This window comes from Pangasianodon hypophthalmus, chromosome 18 (assembly GCF_027358585.1).
Source record: "Pangasianodon hypophthalmus isolate fPanHyp1 chromosome 18, fPanHyp1.pri, whole genome shotgun sequence".
In the NCBI taxonomy this organism is placed as follows: Eukaryota; Metazoa; Chordata; class Actinopteri; order Siluriformes; family Pangasiidae; genus Pangasianodon; species Pangasianodon hypophthalmus.
In genome coordinates, this window is record NC_069727.1 from 8,854,298 (window position 1) to 8,878,804 (window position 24,507).

Below are 24,507 nucleotides of genomic sequence, written 5' to 3' on the forward strand. Positions count from 1 at the left end.
TTTTTGCTACCATAATGCTTTTTGTTTTGTTACAAACACAAAAGGGGTCTGTAGTTCAGGTATAGTTTAATTCAGTAAAATACAAATAGATATTAAGTTGTAAAAATGTGTGTTTTGTGCCACACAGTATAACAAAAGGACTTCACTATGGTTTGTTTTGCTACATGTTGATGGTCAGGCTCAAGTGCATCACTGACAGCATACAAAAAATTACTACTTACTGCCCACGTCCAAGGCTCTCTCTCTCTCTCTCTCTCTCTCTCTACATATATATATATATATATATATATATATATATATATATATATATATATATATGCATGCTTTAAATTATTTTTTTCCACATCAATCTACATGCCATACCCCATAATGACATAGTAAAAACCAGATTTGTGATAACTTTGCAAATTTATTAAAAAGAAAAAACTGCAATATCACATTGAATAAGTATTCAGACCCTTTGCTATGACAATTGAAATTTAGCTCAGGTGCATCAGGTGCATCGCATTTCTCCCTGTTTCTACACTTTGACTGGATTCCACCTGTGGCAAATTCAATTGATTGGACATGGTTTGGAAAGGCCGATAATACATTTCTTATACATGCATCTTCCTCTAATTAAAAAAATTAATAAATGATCCATAACATTTTAATTGCATTTCAATTAACTCATTTACTCAGAACACATATATAGTTGAAATAATAGCATTGAATTACAAAAAATAATTACGTATGAATTTAAAACCTTAAAAATAGGGCTACACAAGTCACAAGAACAAGTGACATAAGCCTACATACATTATTAAAGGCATATTCCAATAAGCATCACCTTTTTTGAAGTGCTCCTGGAAGACACACTGGACAAATTTTCCCAGCCATCTACCTAAATAGTAGTCTCTAAATAATAAATAATCTAAATAAATTAGAAATAAGTTAGAATTTTAAAAACTGCCTTCAAACCTACTGAAAGGTCTGCGTACCAGTCTTCCGAATTTTCTAGATTAGTAAATATTTTGGAGTGTAAGGTCAGAGTTTTCGAATTTGAGACGCAGATCATGACAACAATCACGATGACAGCGGAAAGTTTTAAGAGAAACAGCTAGCTTGTCAGTGTGTTTAAAATTGCTTGTTCATGAAATCGGTGAACATTTTACAGTCCAGCTTGGAAACCTGATGTTTTTGGGGGGATGTTTTTGATCCAACATGCCGTCTAGTGCATGTCACTGTTAATCCTTCAGCTGTACATAGATGAGTGCGTCAACAATGCCATATCATGTGGATTATTTTCCTGTACTTCTTATAATTCCTATGGATTATTTTCCTATATTTCCAACACTTTCCACTAGACTGGTAGGACAATGCAATTAATATTTCTTTGTTTTTTTCAGTCATGGCAGTTATGCATATGTATGCTACTGACATAAAATGTTCAAATATTACAATGGTCCTAAATTATAAATCTGGAATTTAAAAAAAAAAGGGTGGTTGAGGCTTGGGGTTGCAGAAAATTCATAATGTCCCAAAAATTTGCCCAAAAATTTTAGGAAGCCCTGGCAAAATTAATCTCCTCAAGTAATCCCGCATTATTCCAAAGTTGCGCTCCCTCCACTGGCCTCCTTTAGCAGCAGGTTAAAAACGCTGATAATTGCCTACAAAAAATTAAAAGCTGTACTATCCCATACTAACCCCTTCAAACCCACAAACTATTTGTACTACCATGAGCTTATGCTTTCCATAAAGACTACAAAGAATGCCAGACATCTGCTAAATGCTGTAAATGTAAAGCAAGGTCAACAGTATAACACTCACTAATTAAAGTGTGTTTAATTTGATTATTTATATGATTTTTTACGTCTGGCAAAGCCATAACACCATAAAGACAGTGTTATATCAATTTTCTCTGACTCTAAATTAGAATGAGTCTGGTATTAATGTTTATGACACTGACATAACAGAACAATGAGTGAACGCTTTCATGACACAATGTAACACAAAATCTATGAAGCTCAGGTTAACCTGATATCAGAATTGGTGAAAGCAGTCTGTCGCTCTACTGACATCTGTTAGAATAAGCATTTAAATGTTTATGCAGGTTAATATCAGTGTTATAAACACTACCTTAAGTAAACCCAGAATGATAAATCAATTAAAAAAAAAGTAGCAAAGTGTCCCCTAGAAATAGTGTGCTCCTACAGGACAGAAAAATCAAGCAGTAGCATATGGTATTCTGTGTGTGTGTGTGTGTGTGAAAGAGAGAGAGAGAGAGAGAGAGAGAGAGAGAGAGAGAGAGAGAGAGACCAGAGTGAAGAGAATAACAGGAAATTACATTTGGCTGACATTTGGATTATTCAATACATTTCTATAACAAAACAGACATATAAAACACACACACACACACACACACACACACACACACACGCTATCGTTGTGATTAATGCAGCTGATTAATGTTATACAGCTAAACCTAACCCGAACCTTAACCTCAGTAACCAAAATGAAATACTCTTGCTCTTTTAATTTGTTTATATAAAAGCTGCAGTTTTTGTAAAGAAGTCAAAACTGTCAAAACTCTCAAAACTCAGATAATCCTACCCCCCCCCAACACGCGCACACGCACACACACACACACACACACACATATATATATATACAAATGTTTCCACACTCACATAAAAAAATCAATCCTAATTTAGTATAAGTAATTCTTAAAATCATCTAAAACATAACATCCAGGTAACACAAGTTATGATTCTCTTAGCAAAAAATCAGAAACAAATAATTAAGCCAAGAAGATGATTTTTAAAGTCAAAAGCACTGAGATTACCTGGCACTGTTTATAATAACATCTGGAAACAGGAAGGGACCGAACCACCAAAACTGCACAGCACCAACTGCAAAACTCACAGCGCTTACCAAACGCTCACCTGAGAGATCTGCCAAGTGATGGAGAGACAAGTTGAACCTCCATCCTCTATCATTTTGGCACTCCAGCTAGAAACCAATTCAGGACCAACCGGCTACAACCCCAAAGCACATTTTTTGCAAATGTTTGCAGCTGTGCAAGCATTCTCTGGCACTCTCTCCTGCTGTGTGCAGGTCTGTGTACAACAGCAGCTGAAAATGTGGAGTAATTACGGTAATAGCATGGAGTGGAGGTAGAGGAGGAGGCGGGTGGGCTAACCGAGCTCTTCTGCCTGAACCTGAGTCCCTCTGAGACTGATTTAGCACAATGACTCACCTACACAAAGGGAGCATCAGGGAAACATTACTGAAATGAAAGTGGCACCGGTAATGACAACACGAATGCACGAACGTGCACGTACACACAGATGCACAAGGCAATAACACTTTACAAAACAACAAAATGCATTTTTAAATACTGATTACATCATTGAAATGCACACAAAACATGGACAAATTTCAAACACAAAGACGGTTGTACGTATGTTGTCTGGGCTGTTCTTGCAAATTTTGGCCCTCAAAACCATAATTCACCAAAACAGCTCAGCTTAAGACATCTCCTTCAATCTCTATCTGTTATTTTTATTCACTGACAGTCCAACATAGCCTGATCATTAACAAAGCAATATAAAATGGCACCAGAATGAGATACAGAATATAGAGACTGACACCAGAATGAGATACAGAATATAGAGAATGGCAACAGAATGAGATACAGAATATAGAGACTGACACCAGAATGAGATAGAGAATATAGAGAATGGCACCAGAATGAGATACAGAATACAGAGAATGGCAACAGAATGAGATAGAGAATATAGAGAATGGCACCAGAATGAGATACAGAATACAGAGAATGGCAACAGAATGAGATAGAGAATATAGAGAATGGCACCAGAATGAGATAGAGAATACAGAGACTGGCACCCGAATGAGATAGAGAATATAGAGACTGGCACCAGAATGAGATAGAGAATACAGAGACTGGCACCAGAATGAGATACAGAATACAGAGAATGGCAACAGAATGAGATAGAGAATATAGAGAATGGCACCAGAATGAGATAGAGAATACAGAGACTGGCACCCGAATGAGATAGAGAATATAGAGAATGGCATCAGAATGAGATAGAGAATACAGAGACTGGCACCAGAATGAGATAGAGAATATAGAGACTGGCACCAGAATGAGATAGAGAATATAGAGACTGGCACCAGAATGAGATAGAGAATGAGATAGAGAATACAGAGACTGGCACCAGAATGAGATAGAGACATTGTTCTAAGGTTTGCTCTGATCCATAAATGAAGATCACTGTGTTTATGGTCAATAATTCACCGGAGCTGCTGGATAATGCCAAGTATAAGAAACATGTAGAGCAGCAAATGGCTCTAAACTAGCATTTACAGGACACATAACTGAACGAACAGGTAATGCTGTTCGCCATAATGAATCACAATGCCAGTGATTCACGGCATCCCATGCATGACCCTTCTAAACCAATCACACTTATGTGTTTCAGTCATATGACCAAAGAGTTTCATATTTATACAGTTTCTTTCTGCAATGTAGTCACTGCCAGCAGGTCTACCAACCCAACAGTATGAAGAGTTGTAGGGGTTTGGTATGTTCATGGATGAAATTGAGGATAGATAGATAGATAGAGAGAGAGAGAGAGAGAGAGAGAGAGAGAGAAAGAGAGAGAGAGACTGGCAAAAGCACAGTCTGGATAACAAAACCCGTATCTAGGCAACTGCTACCTGCTACAAGTGAGAGGGTTCATACTAAGCACCAACGGTAAACTTCATTGTGAATGAAAGTGATTTTTTATGTGTTTGTTTGTCTAATGTGCGTCGGAGGACGCGATGACTCAGCCATTAATCGCTACCATGTTTTTGTTATGAAACCCAACTTACAGACTTTAAACACGGATCACGATCGACCGTGTCATCGTGCTCAGTGTCAATCACAGATCACATAACAAAACATCACTAAAAATAAATGCAGTATTTATTTAATCAGAAAAAGAAGTGCTTTTCAAAATCATACTCAGTGGCAACCGTGATACATCATGATTAATCCGCTCAACTCCTAATTAGTTTTTTGGCCTGAGGTAAAAAAAAAAAAAAAAAAAAATCCTCTCAAAAGTGGAAAACATGAAACATATTAAGAGCTGCAAAAGAGAGTGTTGCTTCCTTGCTGGCAGTTAAAGCCTGGAGATCAAATCAGTCCCAATGTTACCTCACATCTGTAGACCTAATTACATTAGGCTCTTCGGACAATTAATGTGCTTCACTCCTGTTGTTGTTTAGAGCTCTAAAGCTCTGGCTTCAGTGAAAATAAGTAAATACTATATATTATGTCAGAGCTTTTCTTCTGACAGGCCCTGTAAGCCTTGTCAAGAGATTAGACATAATCTTCATACTGAAAAAAAAGAGTGGACCCTCCAGTCTTACAAACAAACTGATTATACTACAAGAACAACACAGCAGCTTGGGTGGTGCTATCTAATTAGTAAGAATCTAAATAGTAAGATAGGAAATCTTAGCAATGCTTCACACAACACAGTTTTTATCTGACCTCCTTTAAAGCCACTAATTTATATTGATTTCATGCAATATAAATATTCCCTCACAAAATACCACCAATTACCCCAGCTGAGACATCTTCAACACAACCATTTAACAGCAAAAGTATAATAACGTTTATTGGGAATAAGGAAGCAGATCAGACACTGATGTTGGGTGAGGAGGTCTGGGGTTCAGTTGGTGTTCCAGTTCATCCCTGGGGTTGAGGTCAGGGCTCTGTGCAGGACACTCGAGTTCTTCCACTCCAACCTTAACACACCATGTCTTCATGGAGCTCGCTTTGTGCACAATTGTCATGCTGGAACAGGTTTGGGTCTCTTAGTTCCAGTGAAGGAAACTGTACTGTAATGTTACAACATATAAAGACATCCCAGACAATTGTGTGCTTCTGACTTTGATTCTACTGTGCTATAAAAAAATCCAATTTACAAGATTTAACTTTCCCAAGAAAGTCTCAGTAGTCCTATTTTCCCATCAGACAACATTCCAACTAAATTATTTTCCTGGAGACAAAACAGAAGAGATTATTGACCAATAAGTGGTGATACCACAGGTAAAGAAACATCCAAAAGGTACATCTTTTTTTTTTTTAGATTTTAAGAGTGTTAAATTTCAGTTTTGCAGGGTGTCATGTTTACATTCATCACTGTTCTGTTACAATTCCCAGTATATGATTCTCAGGGAATCTTCACCACAAACCAGCATTTATTAGTGGCATAAAGATTGTGAATCTATAACACAGTGTGAAAGTGTTTGCCTAATAACATGCCTGTGGATAGAATGCCTGTAGAGTGCACTGTACTTATGCTTTAAAGCTAATGGCGTCTTTTACTGTTTCCTAAGAATGTATAGCTATGTTACTTCATATTTCCTTCACACTTCTCTTGAAAAGGGAAGTCAGAAGTGAAATGAGGTACCTAGCAAAGTAGTCAGCTTCAGCTTTTGTGTTTTAATATCAGCACTTTTTAATGTATCCAGAGATACCTAACTGAGCCTTGCATTTTAGATATTCGGATCAATTTTTTTTGAAGACCTTGTTATTATCAGTGCTACAGCTCTTTTGCGTACCCTGGCTCAAACATGTTCAGCAAAATTTGTGAAACTGCAAATCAAAAAATCCCTCACTGGAATTATTTCTGTCATGATTTCCATAAATTACTGATCTCAAGAAAGTCTCAAGAGAGTTATAATCTATGGTAGAGATAAAATATTCAGGTTCTTCCAAGTGTTAGTTTTTGTAGTTAGAACAAAAAAAAAAAAAGGCATTCAAGGTGCTGAAATTTTAAACAGCATATATTTGATGTATACAGTGATGTCACACTTACTTCTATACTAGATGCTATAGTGTGGTTTGGTTGATTTTTATCAAATGGAATGTGTGTTGAGAAGATCTTGACTAGTGGTTTATAATGCACAGAAAGACAACAATACAACTCTACAGACTGTACAGCTACAGTATCACAGGTGGCATGTTTACACAAGCATGGATAAGTTGTACTTCAATCTTTTATTTTGGCTGAAGTGGTTTTTTTTTTTTTTTTTTTGGTTTTGCTTTCGATCTCACCAATTACAAGAAACTATATTTCCACTTACAAAATTATACACAAAAAATATATAGAAAAAAGTAGAAGATCCATGAATGCTGCTGTTTTTGTGCAACGCGGTTTAATGATTACATTTGCTTTTACTATGACAAAGAGTAGACTGTCCTTGTGAACAATTCATAGTTCAAATAGTCCTTCAAAGTATTAACTTTTTAGTAGCCATGGTACATTTTTAACAGATCTATTCATCCTACACAAATATATACAGTAAATATGAAAGGCATATATTGAAGCCCCATCAACTCATTTTCATAATTGACAGTTAGTTATAGCTTCTGTGGTGAATTTACCACTGACTGTAAAAGAAAGAAAGTAATCTCTGAACATAACATTAGGTCTATCTACAGACCAATTAAATTTAGCTATCTGCCAAATACCAGAAACTGATGTAACTTCATTCCTGCTTAGGCCTGCTCTTAATGCATGAGCTTGAGCAAAAGTATATCTAGTTAGAATTTTTTTTGATCATTTAACTGCACATTTGAGATCATAGTCATGATCTACATTGAGTATCATTTAATTCACACATTTATAATGCTCATTTCTTACATGAAGGCCAAGACTACAGTTTCTGACAATGTCCACATTAGTATAATAAAATTCACAACAAAAATACAGCAAAGTTCATCTGATCTTGCCAAGCTTCACTGGCAAAAACTCATGACACTAAATGGTTAATAAAATGACACCATATCATAGTAAGTTAAATGCCAGGATAGTAAATCTAATTTTTATCTGTTTTATTAAACCTGATGTGACCTGATTATTAGACCTGCTTCTGCATGTTGCAGTGCCATGCTCTTTTGATCAGTGCTGTGTTTCAGATTAGCTAGAAGGGGGAAGTAACAGTGGTGTGCACAGAAACCATAATCTTATCTGATTTTGCTGCTTTCCGCGAGCACCATGCTGCTAGAAATATGTACAAAATACACCATGCAATGTTCTTGACTTAAAATAAGCAATGTAAAAATAAGCACCACTCTGTCATTGTCACTGACTGGGCAGATGTGATCTCATAACTTGGTGCCAGATAGGCATTTCCAAGTAGTTCATAAACTGCTGATCTCCTGGGATTTTCATGAGTGTTTACAAAAATGGTGTGAAAAATGATAAACATCTAGTGAGCAGCAATTCTGTAAAGGAATAACTCCTTGTTGATGAGAGAGGACAGAGCAGACTGGCCAGTCTGGTTCAAATTGACAGGAAGGCTATGGTAACTCAAATAAGCACTCTTTACATCCGTGGTGAGCAGAAAAGCATCTCAGAAAGCACAACATGTCAACCCTTGAGGTGTCTGGGCTACAGCAGCAGAAGAACACATCGGATTCCACTCCTGTCAGCCAAGAACAGGAATCTGAGACTATCAGAGGCACAGACTCAGATTTCAGATTGTATTTTTTTTCCCTTTATTTTCTTTTTACAAATGCTAAAATTTTGGAGAGTTTGGAGATACAGTATGTCATCATTTATGACATTATAGAGAGATTAGACAGCACTGCATGCAACTGCCCATGGTCAACATGCCCATGAGTTATCTGATGGTAAACTGGAGATTTAAAACTGAGCAGTGGTCAGTATGGAAAACAGTAGTAGCTTCCTGATAAGGGCAGGTCAGTTTATCAGAACTTGACTCACTATTGTCCATTTGTGGGGCTGGGATTGATAAAAGGGGGCAACACTGTGGGGCTGTATGACTACCAGGCCATGACTGAAAGCAATGTTATGGACCAGGTTATACCGCAAAGACCTCAATTAGCTTTTAAGAGCATTTCAGGTTGGGGAAATCGAATCTAATTGGATGACAACAACAGGGTGGCCGGAGCACTGCTCTGAGCTCCAGTGACATTAGACATTAGAGAAAATCCAATTTAGTACAAACAGCCAGAGAGAGGGAGAGAGGGAGGGAGAGAGAGAGAGAGGGAGAGAGATTGCCCAGTCCTAGCTAGCCTAAGGACACTGAATGTTAAATGTTCATCCCCAGCCAACAAAACAAGCAGTCTTTATTGCAGTGTTGTTGATTGTGTTTAACTTCGTTGTAGAGATGGTGAGGCCACATACGTATGTAGATGTAAGAGCTCATAACCAGCAGGACAAAGCATGTCAATTTCACATCTACACATTGGAAGACAATGTAATATGTTCTTAGGTAATTAGAGTTCTTCGAGAGTTCTTCCAAGGTTTTTTTTTGGACTGTCAAATGTTGATAGCTTCCTATAGATATTTCTATAAGCGTCCTATAGGGGTTCATCACTTCCTACTTGTCACTCATTGTGATATGTTCTACATAGAATCTTTTAAGGTTCCCCCAGAGAGACAACCAAAGAGCACTGAAGGTCTGGAGATTTGATCTTTTCTCTAATTGAGCTATAAGTCTACTTTAAGCCACATAACATAATCATATTTGTGCCTTTCTGTTGATTCCTGCAGCTACTACTGCATTTTGAACAGGTTAGAACATTGAGCTCAGGTGAAAACCTACATTAGTCACGCAAATGAATAATGCCCTCTGGCAAACTGGTGCACATGAAGTTGGGCCAGCTGGAATTGGTCCATAGTTCACTTAAGAACATGACATGAGACAGTGGGACAGTAAAAATATTTGTGTTTATCATGGGTGCAAAGGGTTGATGCAATGAGGGTGTTTTTTTTTTGTTTTTTTTTTACCATAGGCACATGAGCAATGGAGCAATGGCGAACCTGCACCCCTACTTTTATCAGAGAGGGATCAAATGTAACAATTTTGCTCTCATGAAAAAACTGAACATGACTTTAACCAAACAATATGTGTCTTGAATGTTGACAGTGAAATCACATATCCTAGATCATACAATATGAAACCATTCAGTTTTTTTGTTCATTATGTTTGTTACTTTTTTATACATAGTATGCAGTGTAGTTCAACTTTATTTGAAGAATTACACACGTTTATTTAAAAAAATCCTAAAGTAAAATTTCTTTTCACTGAGTATTTTGATATTATGCTACACCGTGTCTCATAGGTGACTGTCAAATTTGTAAGATAACAGTAAAAGAGGTAAGATTTTTCCTTTTATTCAGAGCATCTACAGCTTTGTGTAAGTGATATTATCACTCTTCAAACCAACATCTACGTAATTACTGGACTTTTTAAGGTGGAACAGAAAATCCCAGTAAGAAATAAGACAATAACAAGCCAACTTCAGATGTAAGAGATAAGAGTTAAAACTGTTCCTCAAGGCAGCGTTTACTGTATGCCAATCATTAAATTTTCTGGCTTGAAAAGTTGTTTCTGTGGTTACTGCTACATGTGCATAGTTCTTCAAAATAAAGGTGAACTAGCATGGACAAAATTTTTAATCAATAAAAAAATAAAAGAAAATGGGTCACCACATTACCAAGATCAGAACGTCCCTCCAAAATTTACAAAAGAACAAGACAAAAACTTACCAGGGAGGCTGCCAAGAGACCAACGGCAACATTAAAGGAGTTGCAGGGATATCTGACAAGTACTTACTCTCTTAATTACTTAAATACTTAATTATTCTCTGCATGTGACAACAATCTCTCATGTTGTTCATATGTCTGGGCTGTGGGGTAGGGTGGCAAGACGGAAGCCCTTTCTCACAAAAAAAAAAAACATCCAAGCCCAACTAAATCACCCCAAACCATGTGGCAAAATGTGTTATGGTCTGATTAGAACAATTTCAAAAAGTATAATAATTCCACAGTTCCAAAAGGTATGTTTGGCACAAAAAAGCACATCGCCAAAAGAACACCATACCCACGGTGAAGCATGGTGGTGGCAGCATCACGATTTAGGGCTTTTTTCTTCATCTAGAACTGATGATGATCTTTTATCAAGGTGGAGGGAATCATGAATACCTACAAATACCAGTCACTTTTGGTGCAAAACATTCAGGTGTCTGCTAGTAAGCTGAAGACGAAAAGGAATTTCACATTTCAGCACGACAATGACCCAAAGCATACATCCAAATCAACAAAGGAATGGCTTAACCAAAAGGAGATCAATGTTTTTGAATGCACTAGCCAGAGCCCAGACCTGAATCCAACTAGAAATCTGTGGGGTGACCTGAAGTGGGCTGTGCACAGGAGATTCCCTTACAATTTGACGGGTCTGGAATATTTTTGCAAGAAAAAGTGGGAAAATATTGCCAAGTCAAGATGTGCCACGCTGGTAGACTCTTACCCAAAAAGACTGAGTGGTGTAATAAAATCGCACTACATCTACATCTGGAACGAGATGTTCAAAAAGCTGATTGGCTTTGAAGGGTCATGCGGTGAGATTTCTGGAGTTTTCTGGTGTGGTGCACAAATATGGCTAGTGCTGTGCCAATGACAAAAATGTGAGTGATTTCAGTGAACACAACATTTATGGTGCCATGACATCAAGATGTTGTTCAGCTTCATTCAAAAGATCACTGCATTAGAAGCTAAAAAACACCCACACAACGTACACAGACTGCATGAATATATGCAGTTTACCACTTACAGAAGGTTAGAGCATAAAGTCCAAAATTTTACAAACTGAAGTTATTAGTGAAGCAAAATGAAAGAATCACAGTATGAAAATGGCACATCCCAATATAGCCATTTTTATGGTACCTGCTTATTACTTAATCTTAGTTTAATGAGGATGACAACAGTTGCAGCTCATCCACAGGGGCAGCTGCAACGAGCGCTAATAGAGGCCCATTGGGGTACGACTCACGCTGCGCTATGCTTAATTGTTGAACAGCTTCAGTGGGGGACGAGCAGTGGACAGGACAGTTAATGACAGGGTTCCCAGGAATGCAGAACTTTTTTACGCCAAATTACTCCACACCTGCTGAGATCTTGTTTTATAGCAAATAATCTGAATTAAATCTAATACATTTCTGCAAACAAAGGCAAAGTGTAAGTACAAACAGTGTGTATATGATGTACAGAACTGTTGATATTGTAAGATATATTGCAGAGATTGGGAAAGGGAAAGAGAGAGTATGGCATGGACAATGTCCGTACATCGGAAATGCGTGCGCACCATGGTGAAAGAAAAAAAATGTGTCTCTCGTTTCCAGTGCTCAATTTCTTTTGGCCTAGTTTCAGGGTGTTTGTGTGTTTTTTAGAGATTTAGTCAGGCTGGAAATTTTGCAAACACAGTTTAATCACTTGAATTGAGCTGCTAGACTGAATGCTGGATTAATGCATGTTGTTGATTCTCAACTTCCAATTATGGGGTTAATCTAAAAAAAAATCATAGTAACCTATAGCACGTTAAGTGTGATATGCTCTTGACTTGAGGCTGTGTCGTTATTAATCTCATAATTCCCCACCAAAGTCACGAGCTGCTGCTGGATGACAATAAATGCCATGTAAGTCATTACTCTGTGTGAAAGGTCTTTGCATATTTAGCATATTGCATATACTTAGCATATAGCATATTTCAGCTGATTCACTGAGCCTAGACACAACAACTATTGTTATGTGATCAACTATAAAGCTATAACATAAGATTAATGGTATATCAACACATTACACATAATATAAGGTTCCCAATGATCTCCCCAATGATCCCAATGATTCAACATAGAAGCTTAAAAAGGCATGCATAACTTCTAGACACATACAGTGAAATTAATCATGTCAACACCAGAATCAGCATCTGACTCAATTTCCCAGAGACAACCACAACCTACAAACATGGGTGACATGGACTACAACTGAGTTCAATCACACACACACACACACTCACAGTATTTAAGCATTTTCACAGCACTCACTCACCGTCCTGTGTTTATTTGCCAGATGTACCAAGTCTTTGTTTTCCACGCATGCTTTTCTGGTTTTTGATCGTGTTCTCGTTCCTGGTGTTGTGATTCTGTTTTTTTTTTTTTTTTTTACCCTGTTTGATGATTGCCTGACTCTGTGCCTGTTTCTGACTACATTTTTGCTTCACATTTTGGATTTGTCTGCCTGCCTCTTAAATAAAGTGTTCACCTGCAACTGTGTCCGTCTCCGCCGTCTAAATTTCTTTTAGAAGAAGTATAGAAGTATAGAGGTAAAAATATCCTAAAGATCTGCACATTGACAACTGAAAGCAAAATCTACATGATGTTAACACAGAATCTGGAGAGAGAAGCAGGTACAGACCTGCACAGTTAAATGGAAAAGGTGTGCAACAAAAAAACCTACAGCGGCAACCCACGCCTGTAATTAGGCTGCTCTTTGGAGAGGTTTCATTAGGTCAAAAATCAATCCCAAAATAAATTAATCATTTTTCTGTTTTGAAGCATGCTGCAGCAAAATGCCTTGATCAAACTGTTCATGGAAAAGAAGCATTTTGTTATTACATAAATGTTAAGATTTCTACCTATAACATGACAACAGGACAACATGAGTTAAGACAAAAAAAGATGCTAATGCTACCACTATTTCTTTAAAAATATTTCTCCATAGTTTTACCACAGAGTATAGAAAGAATTATACATTTTCTTGCCACTACCCTGTAATATGCTAATTATATATTATAATCCTGGAGTGATACTTCCTTTAACCGTAGCTACATTTTTATTATAATCTGCCATAAACAAGAACAGGAAGTAAACTGAAATCTTATCAGAACCACTGGACATAAGCAAATCAGGTTTTTCAACTAACATTTTTTCCCTAAAATATTATAATATCGGAGTTTAGAGTTCATAATTCATCAAAAACATTCTCATAAACCATAATAAGCAGATTTTTGGATCTTTATAGAGTTATAACTTGACTTTCAAGCAGTTGAATGTCCAATTGCACTTGAAAGTGATGTCCTTGCTAATGCTACCTCCTAAAGTACTTAAATTTGCACTTTAAAAAAAATTGTATTGTCTGAGCACTTGTCTATTACCTCCCCAACAGAGTTTTTGGACTGATGGTATTCCTAGTTTGTGACCTAGTGAACCAGTATCAGAATGTAATTTTGAAGACTTCAAAGCACTTTTGTAAGTCACTCTGGATAAGGGTGTCTGCCAAATGCCATAAATGTAAATGTAACTATAGCTGAACCACCATAGGTTCTGGGTGCGGAGCTTTGTGTACATGGGCGGGGAAGGCGGTGGGCTCAAGGAGTAAAAAAAAAAATCACACAAATCTTATTCAACTCCACATATTTAACCATATGTGGAGTTGTACGTAACCATATTTAAAGACCTAATTTTTCACCAGTTTTGCCACATCTAACCAAATGCACCGTTAACCATTTTAAAATGTAGGTAATTTTACATCTGCTTGTTCATGTCTGAACCTTGAGAGAGACAAAAACACTCCTGGAGAGTATGTTTAACAGTCCGTCACTATCTTTACTGCTTTCTGCCTTCTTTGTCAGTGCAGGAGTTTTGATTTGTAGTGTGAGCTCCCTGTGTAGCTGAGCGCAACTTCAGCTGATCTGTGAGAAAGTCTTGGATTCAGTAGATACTACAGAGCTGTGTGATGTGTTGATGCGACTTAGCTGACCACCAAGGCCACATTTATCATATAATCTCAGTACTTCTAAGGTCTATTAGACTAGTTGGTTAACACTATCTCCCTAGGCTTGCTCATTACGAGGCTAATGCTTATGATATTAAATTCAAATGAACTCAATCTTGAAAACACAGATTACTGTTATTATTATAATATCTACTGACAATAGAGACAAAAAAACAGAGCCTGGGGCATTAGGAAAATCAGAATGTTTGGGAAATTTAGGTTCAGTCCATTGATTTTTGCTGATTCTGCTGTGGACGCATGTAGACTAGACAACGATGGAGAGAAATTACAAAAAAAAAAAAAGATGAGCTGTTTGCAAAACATGTTCACTATACAATTCACTATACAAGGATTCAATAAGTATCTCCACTGCTGTTCACCATAGAGCACATGCATGCATTTTAGAATGCATTTGAGTTTATAGAATTTTATTTCAATTTAAAAAAAAAGATTACGTTTTAATGCTAGTGACTTGCAGCTCCAGCTAACTTCTTACCATCCTTCTGCAGTAATGACGTCACTTGTACATGACACACATTACGTATGTCTAGCCACGCCCCCTCTGAAACCACAGGCGATAATATCGATAGTTAAGGGTCGTGATGGGACAATAGCATACCACACACGATCTCACAAACCTACCATCCCCCATACACAATCCCACACACACACACACACACACACACACACACACACACACACACACACACACATACACAAACGTGCCTGGAGGTGCTGAGGTCATACAATATCATGGACTCTGCTGACAGACGCCAGTTGCATTATAGGATCAGGTTTAACTCGGTGTGCAGTGGAAACAAACTTTAAGCTGTACTCCTTTCTGGAAGACGTCTACCCACTTATTGATCTTCAAGCATATTCAGTGAGGAGGATCATATTTATTTACAGCTGTATATTTACTGTATGTTCTCATAATCACTACTGCCCTGTGGCTATCTTTGTTCTTCTATCTAAATGCTCTGCACCTTAACACCTAAACATAAATTCCAACAATAAATTCCTTAAAAGTCTAATCACATGGTAATGCTGATTGTATATGTTGTGCCTCTTGCTGTGTATGTTTGTATGGCATGGACCAGGACTTGCTGCTTATGATGTCTGTTTTCCTAATACTACCAATCTTCATAAAGGAATCCAACACGTCAAGAAATTGTGCTGCGTCTCAATTCGCCTACTATCCGTCCTAAATAGTATCCAAGATTAGAATTAGTGTGTCCCAAATCGTAGTATATTGAAATGAGTATCCCAAAGGTACCCGGATGCTCTACTATTTCCGGTAGATTCCGGTAGAAAGTGTGGAATCACGGACACTTTTTCAGGTAATATAGCCCACAACTCCTTGCGCGAAGGAGGAGGGGTTTTGTGACGGTTTGCTTCACCAAATTCAAAGACGCACTTTAGAGAGTTGTAAATGAAATGTAGAAAAATTAATCAAGAGAATGGTAAATTAAATTATATAGTATAAATTATATAAGGAATAATGAATGAAGAAAAGCTGAAATGCACCGAGGAGTTTATGGTGAGGCAACAACGTGCTCTTCCGTTGCTTAACGTGTTAGTATGTCCCAGTACTTACATACTCTTTTGCTATACACTCAACAGTATGTATTTTTCTTCACAAAAAGAGTATATATTTTATTGCATAGTATAAGTAGGCGAATTGAGAAGCAGGGATGGCCAGTTAAAGGTTAGGATAACAGGAAGGAGTTAACTGTCGTAGCTTTTCTTATTACATACTATGTAAGAAATCGTATAAAACATATTTTGCAATGAAATCAGTAGAATTGTACAGTAGAAATACAACACTGATATCTGAGCTCTAAGTATAAGCCAATAACAGATACTGATCCTTTTTTTCTATTTACTTCACTTAAAAACAGATTAACTAATTAATCTGTTTTTAAAAGATTAAAAGAGTAACTATGCATAATTCCACTGTGATTACAAATACAGTTTGCTTCTTCGGATTAACTTTCAGATTAACGTAGCTAACAACTCTAAGTCTATTGTCACTATTCTATACATGTGTAACCCAGTCAGTAGGTTCCTAACAGACCTTGAACATTTCTTACTCTCTCATCTATCTTTAATTTTTTTCTAATGCGTGATCTGAATAATGTCTGTTTAATCCTAAGCATCATTTGATTCAGCATTACAACAATACTTGTACATGAAACTAGCTCAGAACAAATTCAGAAGGCAAAAAAAGGGTAATTTCCAGTTTAAGTCTTACTGTCCCAAAATGTAAGCACTGCACTCCAATGACTACTCACTTAAATGAAAGGACAGACATGTACCAAAATAGATTATGGTTTAAAAATCTTTAAAAATTGTTTCTACCAAATCAGCTGTTTTTTATTGTTGTCTTGTTGGAACATGATTTGTTGATGGTGAAAGTATTTTTGGTTGTGATTTCCCAAATACTTGGCCACGCTACATCTGGAGTTCCAGCAGGCTGTAAACAAGTCCCAAGGCGACACGACTGTTCAGTTTCAGACTGACAGAGAAAGCTCAAGTTTCATATTTGGATGGACAGCTTATTATTTTGAAAGATGACACTCAGCTTTTGTTGATATTATTGCTATTTTCTTTATACGAAAGCTTTTTTTTTGCGCAATAGTCATACTGGAGACCACTAGGGGCCTGAACAAACAGGCTACATGAATTATATATACAATCATACAAATTAATCTATGTTATCATCTAACTCATTTTGAGCCACACCTCCTATCTAGTCCGATGCTTTTGTCCAGAACTACTATACTGTGCCAAGGATGAAAGTGATTTCAGCTTCAAGATGTCCTTTTATCCGTTTTAATAGAAAACAATGTGGCATACAGTGTCAGAAACCTCTCAAGCAAGTCTGAGATTTTATTTATACTTAATGTGAACTATTTTGAGGTACGTGTGATGATTCAGGTATGCAGTCATCAGATTAGCATTTATCAAGCCGATTTTAGTAACCAAGCCTTTTGTTCATTTGTCACCTTCACTGCTTGCTCTACAGAGAATTTTTAACATATGATTATGAGTATCATTTTGTCATATTTTATGGTAAAATCTCTATTACACATTTTACACATTATGGTAAAACACAAATTGAATTCACATCATACTTTCTATTAAATAACAGTGGCCCAGACTAAAATCCTATTTACTATATCAAATTTGATTTAATACTGATCCAGCAGTTATCACACTCACTATTGGATCGATGCATCTTTAGAATATATACAGACTTGGCACGAGGGTGAGGGTCGATTAATTCAGATCACAGCCGTCCATTTTTCACATCTGTATTTCAACTTTTCTAAAATATGCTTTGTATGAAGTGATTGGAGATGGTGTTGGATGTGTTTAGATTTCAGATGATTAAAAAAGACATTAAGCACTTTTCAATTTTATGGGTACTAATTACTAACAGCACAGCAGTGTACTTCCCCCAGGCATGAACCAAATGACTGCCATATCAAACATTTACTGTTTAATATTGCATGCAGGCATTTAAAAAAAGGCATGCTGTGAGGGAATACTAGTATGACTTTATACTGTGATAGTGGTACAGTAAACATCATATTACATAAAGGTGCATGAGATTGTAAACACATACCAAGTTAAATGAGAGAAAATGTTATTTATTAGTTGAATAAGAGTATTTTAGCACTTAAAATAACCAAATAATTGAACACTTGCACTGCATTAAATCTGCCATTTAATGTGGGCTTCTTTGAAAATTCAGAGTAGAACTGGATATCATAATATGCCAAAAAAAAAAAAAAAAAAAAACAATATCAGTGAGTAGCGCTTTCATATCATGAATTTTTAATTAGATTCCACCCCGGTGCCTTTCATAGCAGGGATCATTTTGGTATGAATGATCATCCCGGCTTCCAAACAGTCCATTTCTACCTGTCTGTGAGCTGCCTTTTAGTCAATACAAATCGACCCAGAGCAGTAACCCATATTACAGCTTTGAATTATTCAATAGAAGGGTTAGTATGGGTAAGAACAGAGGTCAGGATGGGTCTTGGCATCTTCAGCCAGAAACACATATGCTTGCGTGCATGTGGCTTATAAAACAAACAACAAAAACCCAGAAATCATAAATCATATCCTTGATGATATACAATTGCTTGAAACCCAAAGGATATTGCAGGTGATGAAGACAGACAGCTCTTTCAAGACAGACAGCTCTTTCGTAAAAATCTCTACAATATCTCCCTCAATCTAATGGGTTCTTTTTCCTCTCTAATATCACCCTTCCTCTGTTGGCATCCTTGTTTATTTTGCCTTGGACATTTATTCACCCCTTTTGTTCTTCTATTACTTCACAAACCATTAAAGACCAGAACAAGGCATTGAACGACGCTCAGCACTTTGCTGCCCAGTGATGTGCAATAAGCCTCCCTTCATTTCCTGCTCTGATAAAGAGATTGTGAGATGGAAAGGTCCCATACCTAAACACACACACTCAAACATACATGCACAAACACAAACACACACACACACACACACATACACACACCCATACATCCGCCTACATGCCAAGCAGCATATGTGCTCAGAAACAAGCAGTGAGCACACACACACACACACACACACATAAAGCAAAAAAAAAAACACTCTCTTTAAATGGATGAATAATTAATTAAATTTCCATTAAATGATAGTAACCCGCTCTACAATTTAATGCATTGTGTTTGAAATGTAAATCTAAAAATATTAGCTATTAAAATACAGCTGTTTTTACAGTGTAATATTTGACAACCTCTCTAAAATATTGCTCATGTTCTATTTTTAACATATATCTACTACAGTGATGAAAAAGCTTTGCTCAACAAGACAGATACAGTGACAGTGACAGCGACAGCGATGGGCAAAAATGGCTTGCTTTAAACAGATGTCTGCAACTCTGGAAATATTTGCAAAAGAACTGAAATATTTATGAGATTATTTTTCTTAAGTGATGCTTGTAAATATATGATCCATTTGGGTCAGTCAACATCTTCCATTGCAGCTAGTTAGTATAACAAAATCTAGGTTTTTAATGTTTAATGAGACTTCTGGCAAAACACCATGAAACCATAAAACCCAAATCCACCCACGCAGTCTCTAAATACACTCCATGACTCAGATCTGACTCTGGTATCTTTCTCAGTGCTCAGTGCTCTAAGATACATGACCAGATACATGATGCAGTACCGGTATATTTGTCATAAATCCACTGCATTTTAACTCACACAATCAAACAGAGGAACTGGCTGCAGATCCTGATTTCAGGCAGCAAATATGACAACATATTTCTGTTTATATTTGCTTTGCCTTGCAATAATGAAAGGCTAAGCTTAAACATGCAGGACTGATAAGCAATAAACCGAAATGGAGAGAATACTATTACTAGAATGTTTTCTTTGTTTTTATTTAACACTTTAAATCAAATCAATACTCTCAAAATAGCCAAATTGTTCAAATTTGATCAACTCATAAGCCTTAGTTTCATTTCTGTTCCACATTCTGCCTCAATAAACTAAACTTCTGCTCCACCTACTGTGGCCCCAGAAGGCACTCACCATGGTGACAATATGACGGGCTGATATGGGTGTGTTTTCCATGTGCACCTCATCGTCCGTCTTGGCAAGGAGGCTAAGTTCCGAGTGATCCTGCGGCGCCTGCCGGAAACGTGACTTTAGTAACATGGAGGGCTTTCGCTTGGCTATGAGAGCCAGGGACCGTGCATGGCTGTTATATTTCAGTGGTTGCTCCCAATTCTGGGAGTCCACGTGTTGATACAGCGAAGTGGCTGGCGCCAAACGACCATACCGCTGCGACTGGTAGCTTTCATCATCCCCTGAGAAGCCTCCTGAAAAAAAATGTACAAAGCATTTTGTCAAGACTTAGAATATACTGTAGACTTGTTAAAGGGATATCATTTGTTTTGGGGACCACAAAGATGCATTGCTGCAGCTTAAAATATATCCCCTATTGGCTTAAACAAAACAACAACAAGGCTAAAATTACATGTTTAGGCAGACCATAAGCATGCACTAATCCCATTTCTTCTATTTTCAATACAATACCGATATCAAAGCTTTGAGATCATACCCAATACTGACATCCTCTTAGTCAGGGGTTCTTAAACACTTTGCAACCAGGGACCCCTTTAGCTGAAAAAATAAATCCACACAACCCTTCCACTCAGATTTATTTTATAAACTATTAGGCTCATTATTCAAATGTGTACAGTAATATTCTGGGTATCTCCTGGAACGTTTTATTCCTGAAGATCCAAGTTGACATTATTTATAGAGCTCTACTTGTTATTGAGCTCTGGATTAAACCCATTTAATTCAGTCAAACCAGTTAATACCTATAAGAACTCTATTATAAACACAACACTGATGATCTTGGGTTGTGATTTCTACTACTGTTACAAAATTAAAAAATCATGGGCCCCCTGGGAGTTCACAGAACCCATTCTGAGAGCCACTGCTCTTAATCATGAGCTTACTCTCTGCAAGCTTCTGTTATGCAATTTGAGCCTGGTGTTCATGTACAATATCTACACTATGTGGACAAAACTCAATATGCTTGTTGAACATCTCATTCCAGATTTATTCGACTTTTTGCTGTTATAATAACCTCCTCTCTTCTGGGAAGGCTTTCCACTAGATTTTGGAGTGTGGCTGTGGGGATTTGTGATCATTCAGCTACAAGAGCATTAGTGAGGTCAGGCATTGATGTTGGGTGAGGAGGTCTGGGGTGCAGTCAGTGTTCCAGTTCATCCCAAAGGTGTTCAGTGGGGTTGAGGTCAGGGCTCTGTGCAGGACACTCGAGTTCTTCCACTCCAACCTTAACACACCATGTCTTCATGGAGCTCGCTTTGTGCACAGGGGCATTGTCATGATGGAAAAGGTTTGGGCCTCTTACTTCCAGTGAAGGGAAATTGTAATGCTACAGTATACAAAGACATTCTATACAATTCTGTGTTGTTGCTTTGTGGCAACAGTTTGACAAAGAACCACATATAGGTTTGATGGTCAGGTGTCCACATACTTTTGGCCATGTAGTGTACATACATAGGAATGGAAAATGTGTCAAATCTGATGTGATATCAATCCAGCATTTGAATACAAGTATCAGTATCCGATCTGGACATACAGACCAAAGTGACACATTCAGCTTTATAATCCAGTTTTATATCTAGATGCAATATTCACCACTAAAGCATTTGAAAGAAAAAAGCTGTTACTACTAGAGCCCTATTACAGTATATTGATCCATAATACCATAAAAATTATAATGCTGTAAGGATAAACAAAACAGAATGCTACCATAATTACGTTTAGTGTGGCTTTCCATCAACCCAGAGGTGCAGGGTAAAACAACTTAACTGTAAAGGTGCATTAGGTAAGATTAGTCAAATATAAATATATATATATATATATAATTAAATGGATTATATACATATATACAGTACTGTGCAAAAGTCTTAGGCACATGCAAAGAAATGCTGTACAGCAAAGATGCCTTCAAAAATAATGAAATTAAATGCTTCTACATTAAAAAAATACTATTAAGAGCAGTAAACAGTAATAAATGAAACAAAGTCAATATTTGGAGTGATGACCCTTTGCTTTAAAAAACAATTAGTAGTCTCAGGTACAGAGTGTGCAGTTTTATAAGGAAATTAGCTGGTACTAATTGCACACTTGCTTCTTATTTCTGCAGCAAATCCCAGCAGCCTTCATTATGTTTTTTGTCTGAAAAGTGTCTCTTATGTAATATGCTGCTTTCTTTACTGACATACAAACATGTTTCTGTAACATTTAATTTTGTGCTGGAAAACTAATGTTTGGAAATCTAAAATGTTTTTATACTGACTTGATAATGTAGAAGCCATAAAATAAAAATCTATAACAGAGTTTGTACTGAAAAAAACAATAGGGTACCTAAGACTTTTGCACAGTACTGTATATTTTTTCTAATCAAGATTAGATCTGTATGGAAGCCCTAAAACAAAAAAAAACATTCAAACATCAAACCCACTTACAGAACTGTTAGAGACCTACGGAAGCCCTAAGAGGCCACGCATTATTATTTTTTTTCTTTCTTGTTTTCTTGTGATCACGACATAATTTTCTTGTGATCTCCACATAGCAAAGGTTGCTCTCTCATGATCTTGACATAACAAAATGCTGTTTTCTCGAGATGTAATTTTATCACCAGAAAACCTCACGCCTTGTGAATGGGACTAGTGTTGCATGCACACTGGTGTCTTCGCCATCGCCATCATAAATTTAATAATTGCCCACTGTAGGGGTGTGGACCTAACAGCCTAGTTCTGAAGAGTCAGACACTAACGTGGAAGTCGTCAATCACTGACAGACATAGAGCTATTTCAGCCTGAGTGAGTCCCTGGTCAAAGTAAAAAACAAATTTGTCCATCCATGATGCTGAGGGACTGCGCTAAGCTTTTGCTGCCTCCAGAACAATAAAAGCATGTTATGTCATGATCACGAGCAAACTTTTGTTATGCCGATATCATGAGAAATGTCGATATCACAAAAAAAAAAAAAAGATCATGAGAAAACAGAATTATGTCAAGATCACGAGAAAATTAAGTCGTGATCACAAGAAAACAAGAAAGAAAAAAAATAATAATGCGTGGCCTCTTAGGGCTTCTGTAGGTCTCTAACAGTTCTGTAAGTGGGTTTGATGTTTGAATGCTTTTTTTTTTTTTTCTCACCCATGTTCACAAATCTCAGGATCTACGGTGGCCCTTTGAGTGTCTATAAAATGACTGACAGGAGGCCCATCCAGACACAGACAAGCCTTCTGGACCGGAAGTCAGCTTTCCAAACTGGTTTTCTCAGCCACTTTGCACCTGTGCTGAGGTCATGGCTCCAACCACTGTGTGTGTGTGTGTGTGTGTGTGTGTGTGTGGGTGTATATATATACCTACATATATATATAACCTAGAAGATATTTAGACCTTGATAATATATATATATATTATCATGGTCTAAATATCTTCTAGGTTATTTGTACGAGTAAGAATTTTTTTTTTTTTTTTTTGCACCTTTAACTCCAGCCTTTTTAAAAATTGTATATTGTTCAACAGGTATTAAAAAAAAAAAAAAAACCTGAAATCTGACCAGCATGCTATGACAAGATGACAGATGACACGTTTTCTCCCCGGCGACGGAGAAAGCCCTGGAACAGCCAATCATGTGACTGGGGGCGGAGCCTGAGGACAACATGCATCCCGTCTCCCTCCCCAGACGATACACTATAGACACATCTCTTCATTTGTAACATGCAGAATACTCTCAATATACCCGTGCATCTGCGGAATTCTTTAAAGCAGACCTGCAGGTCGGCATGCAGGCATGCACAGACACAGCATAACATTACAGCTGATATCATATAATGATGATCAGGATGTTATGTTTAGGCTGTAGCTTTGCCCAAGTCAGCTACAACCTGGCAGAAAATCCTGTCCTCCCCAGTCAACCCAATCGAGTACTGACAAGACATGAAACATGGCTGAGAGAGGTAGTGTAGAAGACATGGAGCTCCTCACCTGCGATTTCTGCTGCAAGCAACAAAGCAGTGAGGAGAGCAATAGCGCTTCGTCCAGGCATGGCTCCGAGGAGTGCACTCCAATCTCTGCTAGCATCTGACAGTCTACAGTGTCAACAGACTGAGACACGCCTTTTTAATCTGCCGCTGGGGATGCAGGATGTATCAGTGCGTGCAATGTTTAATCATAATAACAATAACAATAATAAACCTATTTAAACTGCAGCAGTCGCCCATCCACTTCCACCCACCGTGTGAGGAG

General features: G+C 37.3%; 1 protein-coding gene across 2 annotated transcripts in view; it reads right to left on the minus strand.

Moving 5' to 3' along the window:
* ptprr (protein tyrosine phosphatase receptor type R) overlaps positions 1-24,507 on the minus strand; it is a 55,386-nt gene extending 30,879 nt beyond the window's left edge. Inside the window, exons 1-2 of one of the 2 annotated variants that reach the window (XM_026923231.3) lie at positions 24,247-24,507; positions 20,234-20,523 (exon numbers count right to left, since the gene is read on the minus strand). In XM_026923231.3, coding sequence (XP_026779032.3) covers positions 20,234-20,523; positions 24,247-24,307 — 351 coding nt within the window. In that variant the 5' untranslated portion in view covers positions 24,308-24,507. The remainder of the gene's footprint in view (positions 1-20,233; positions 20,524-24,246) is intronic. The other variant, XM_026923230.3, reaches the window with a different exon arrangement.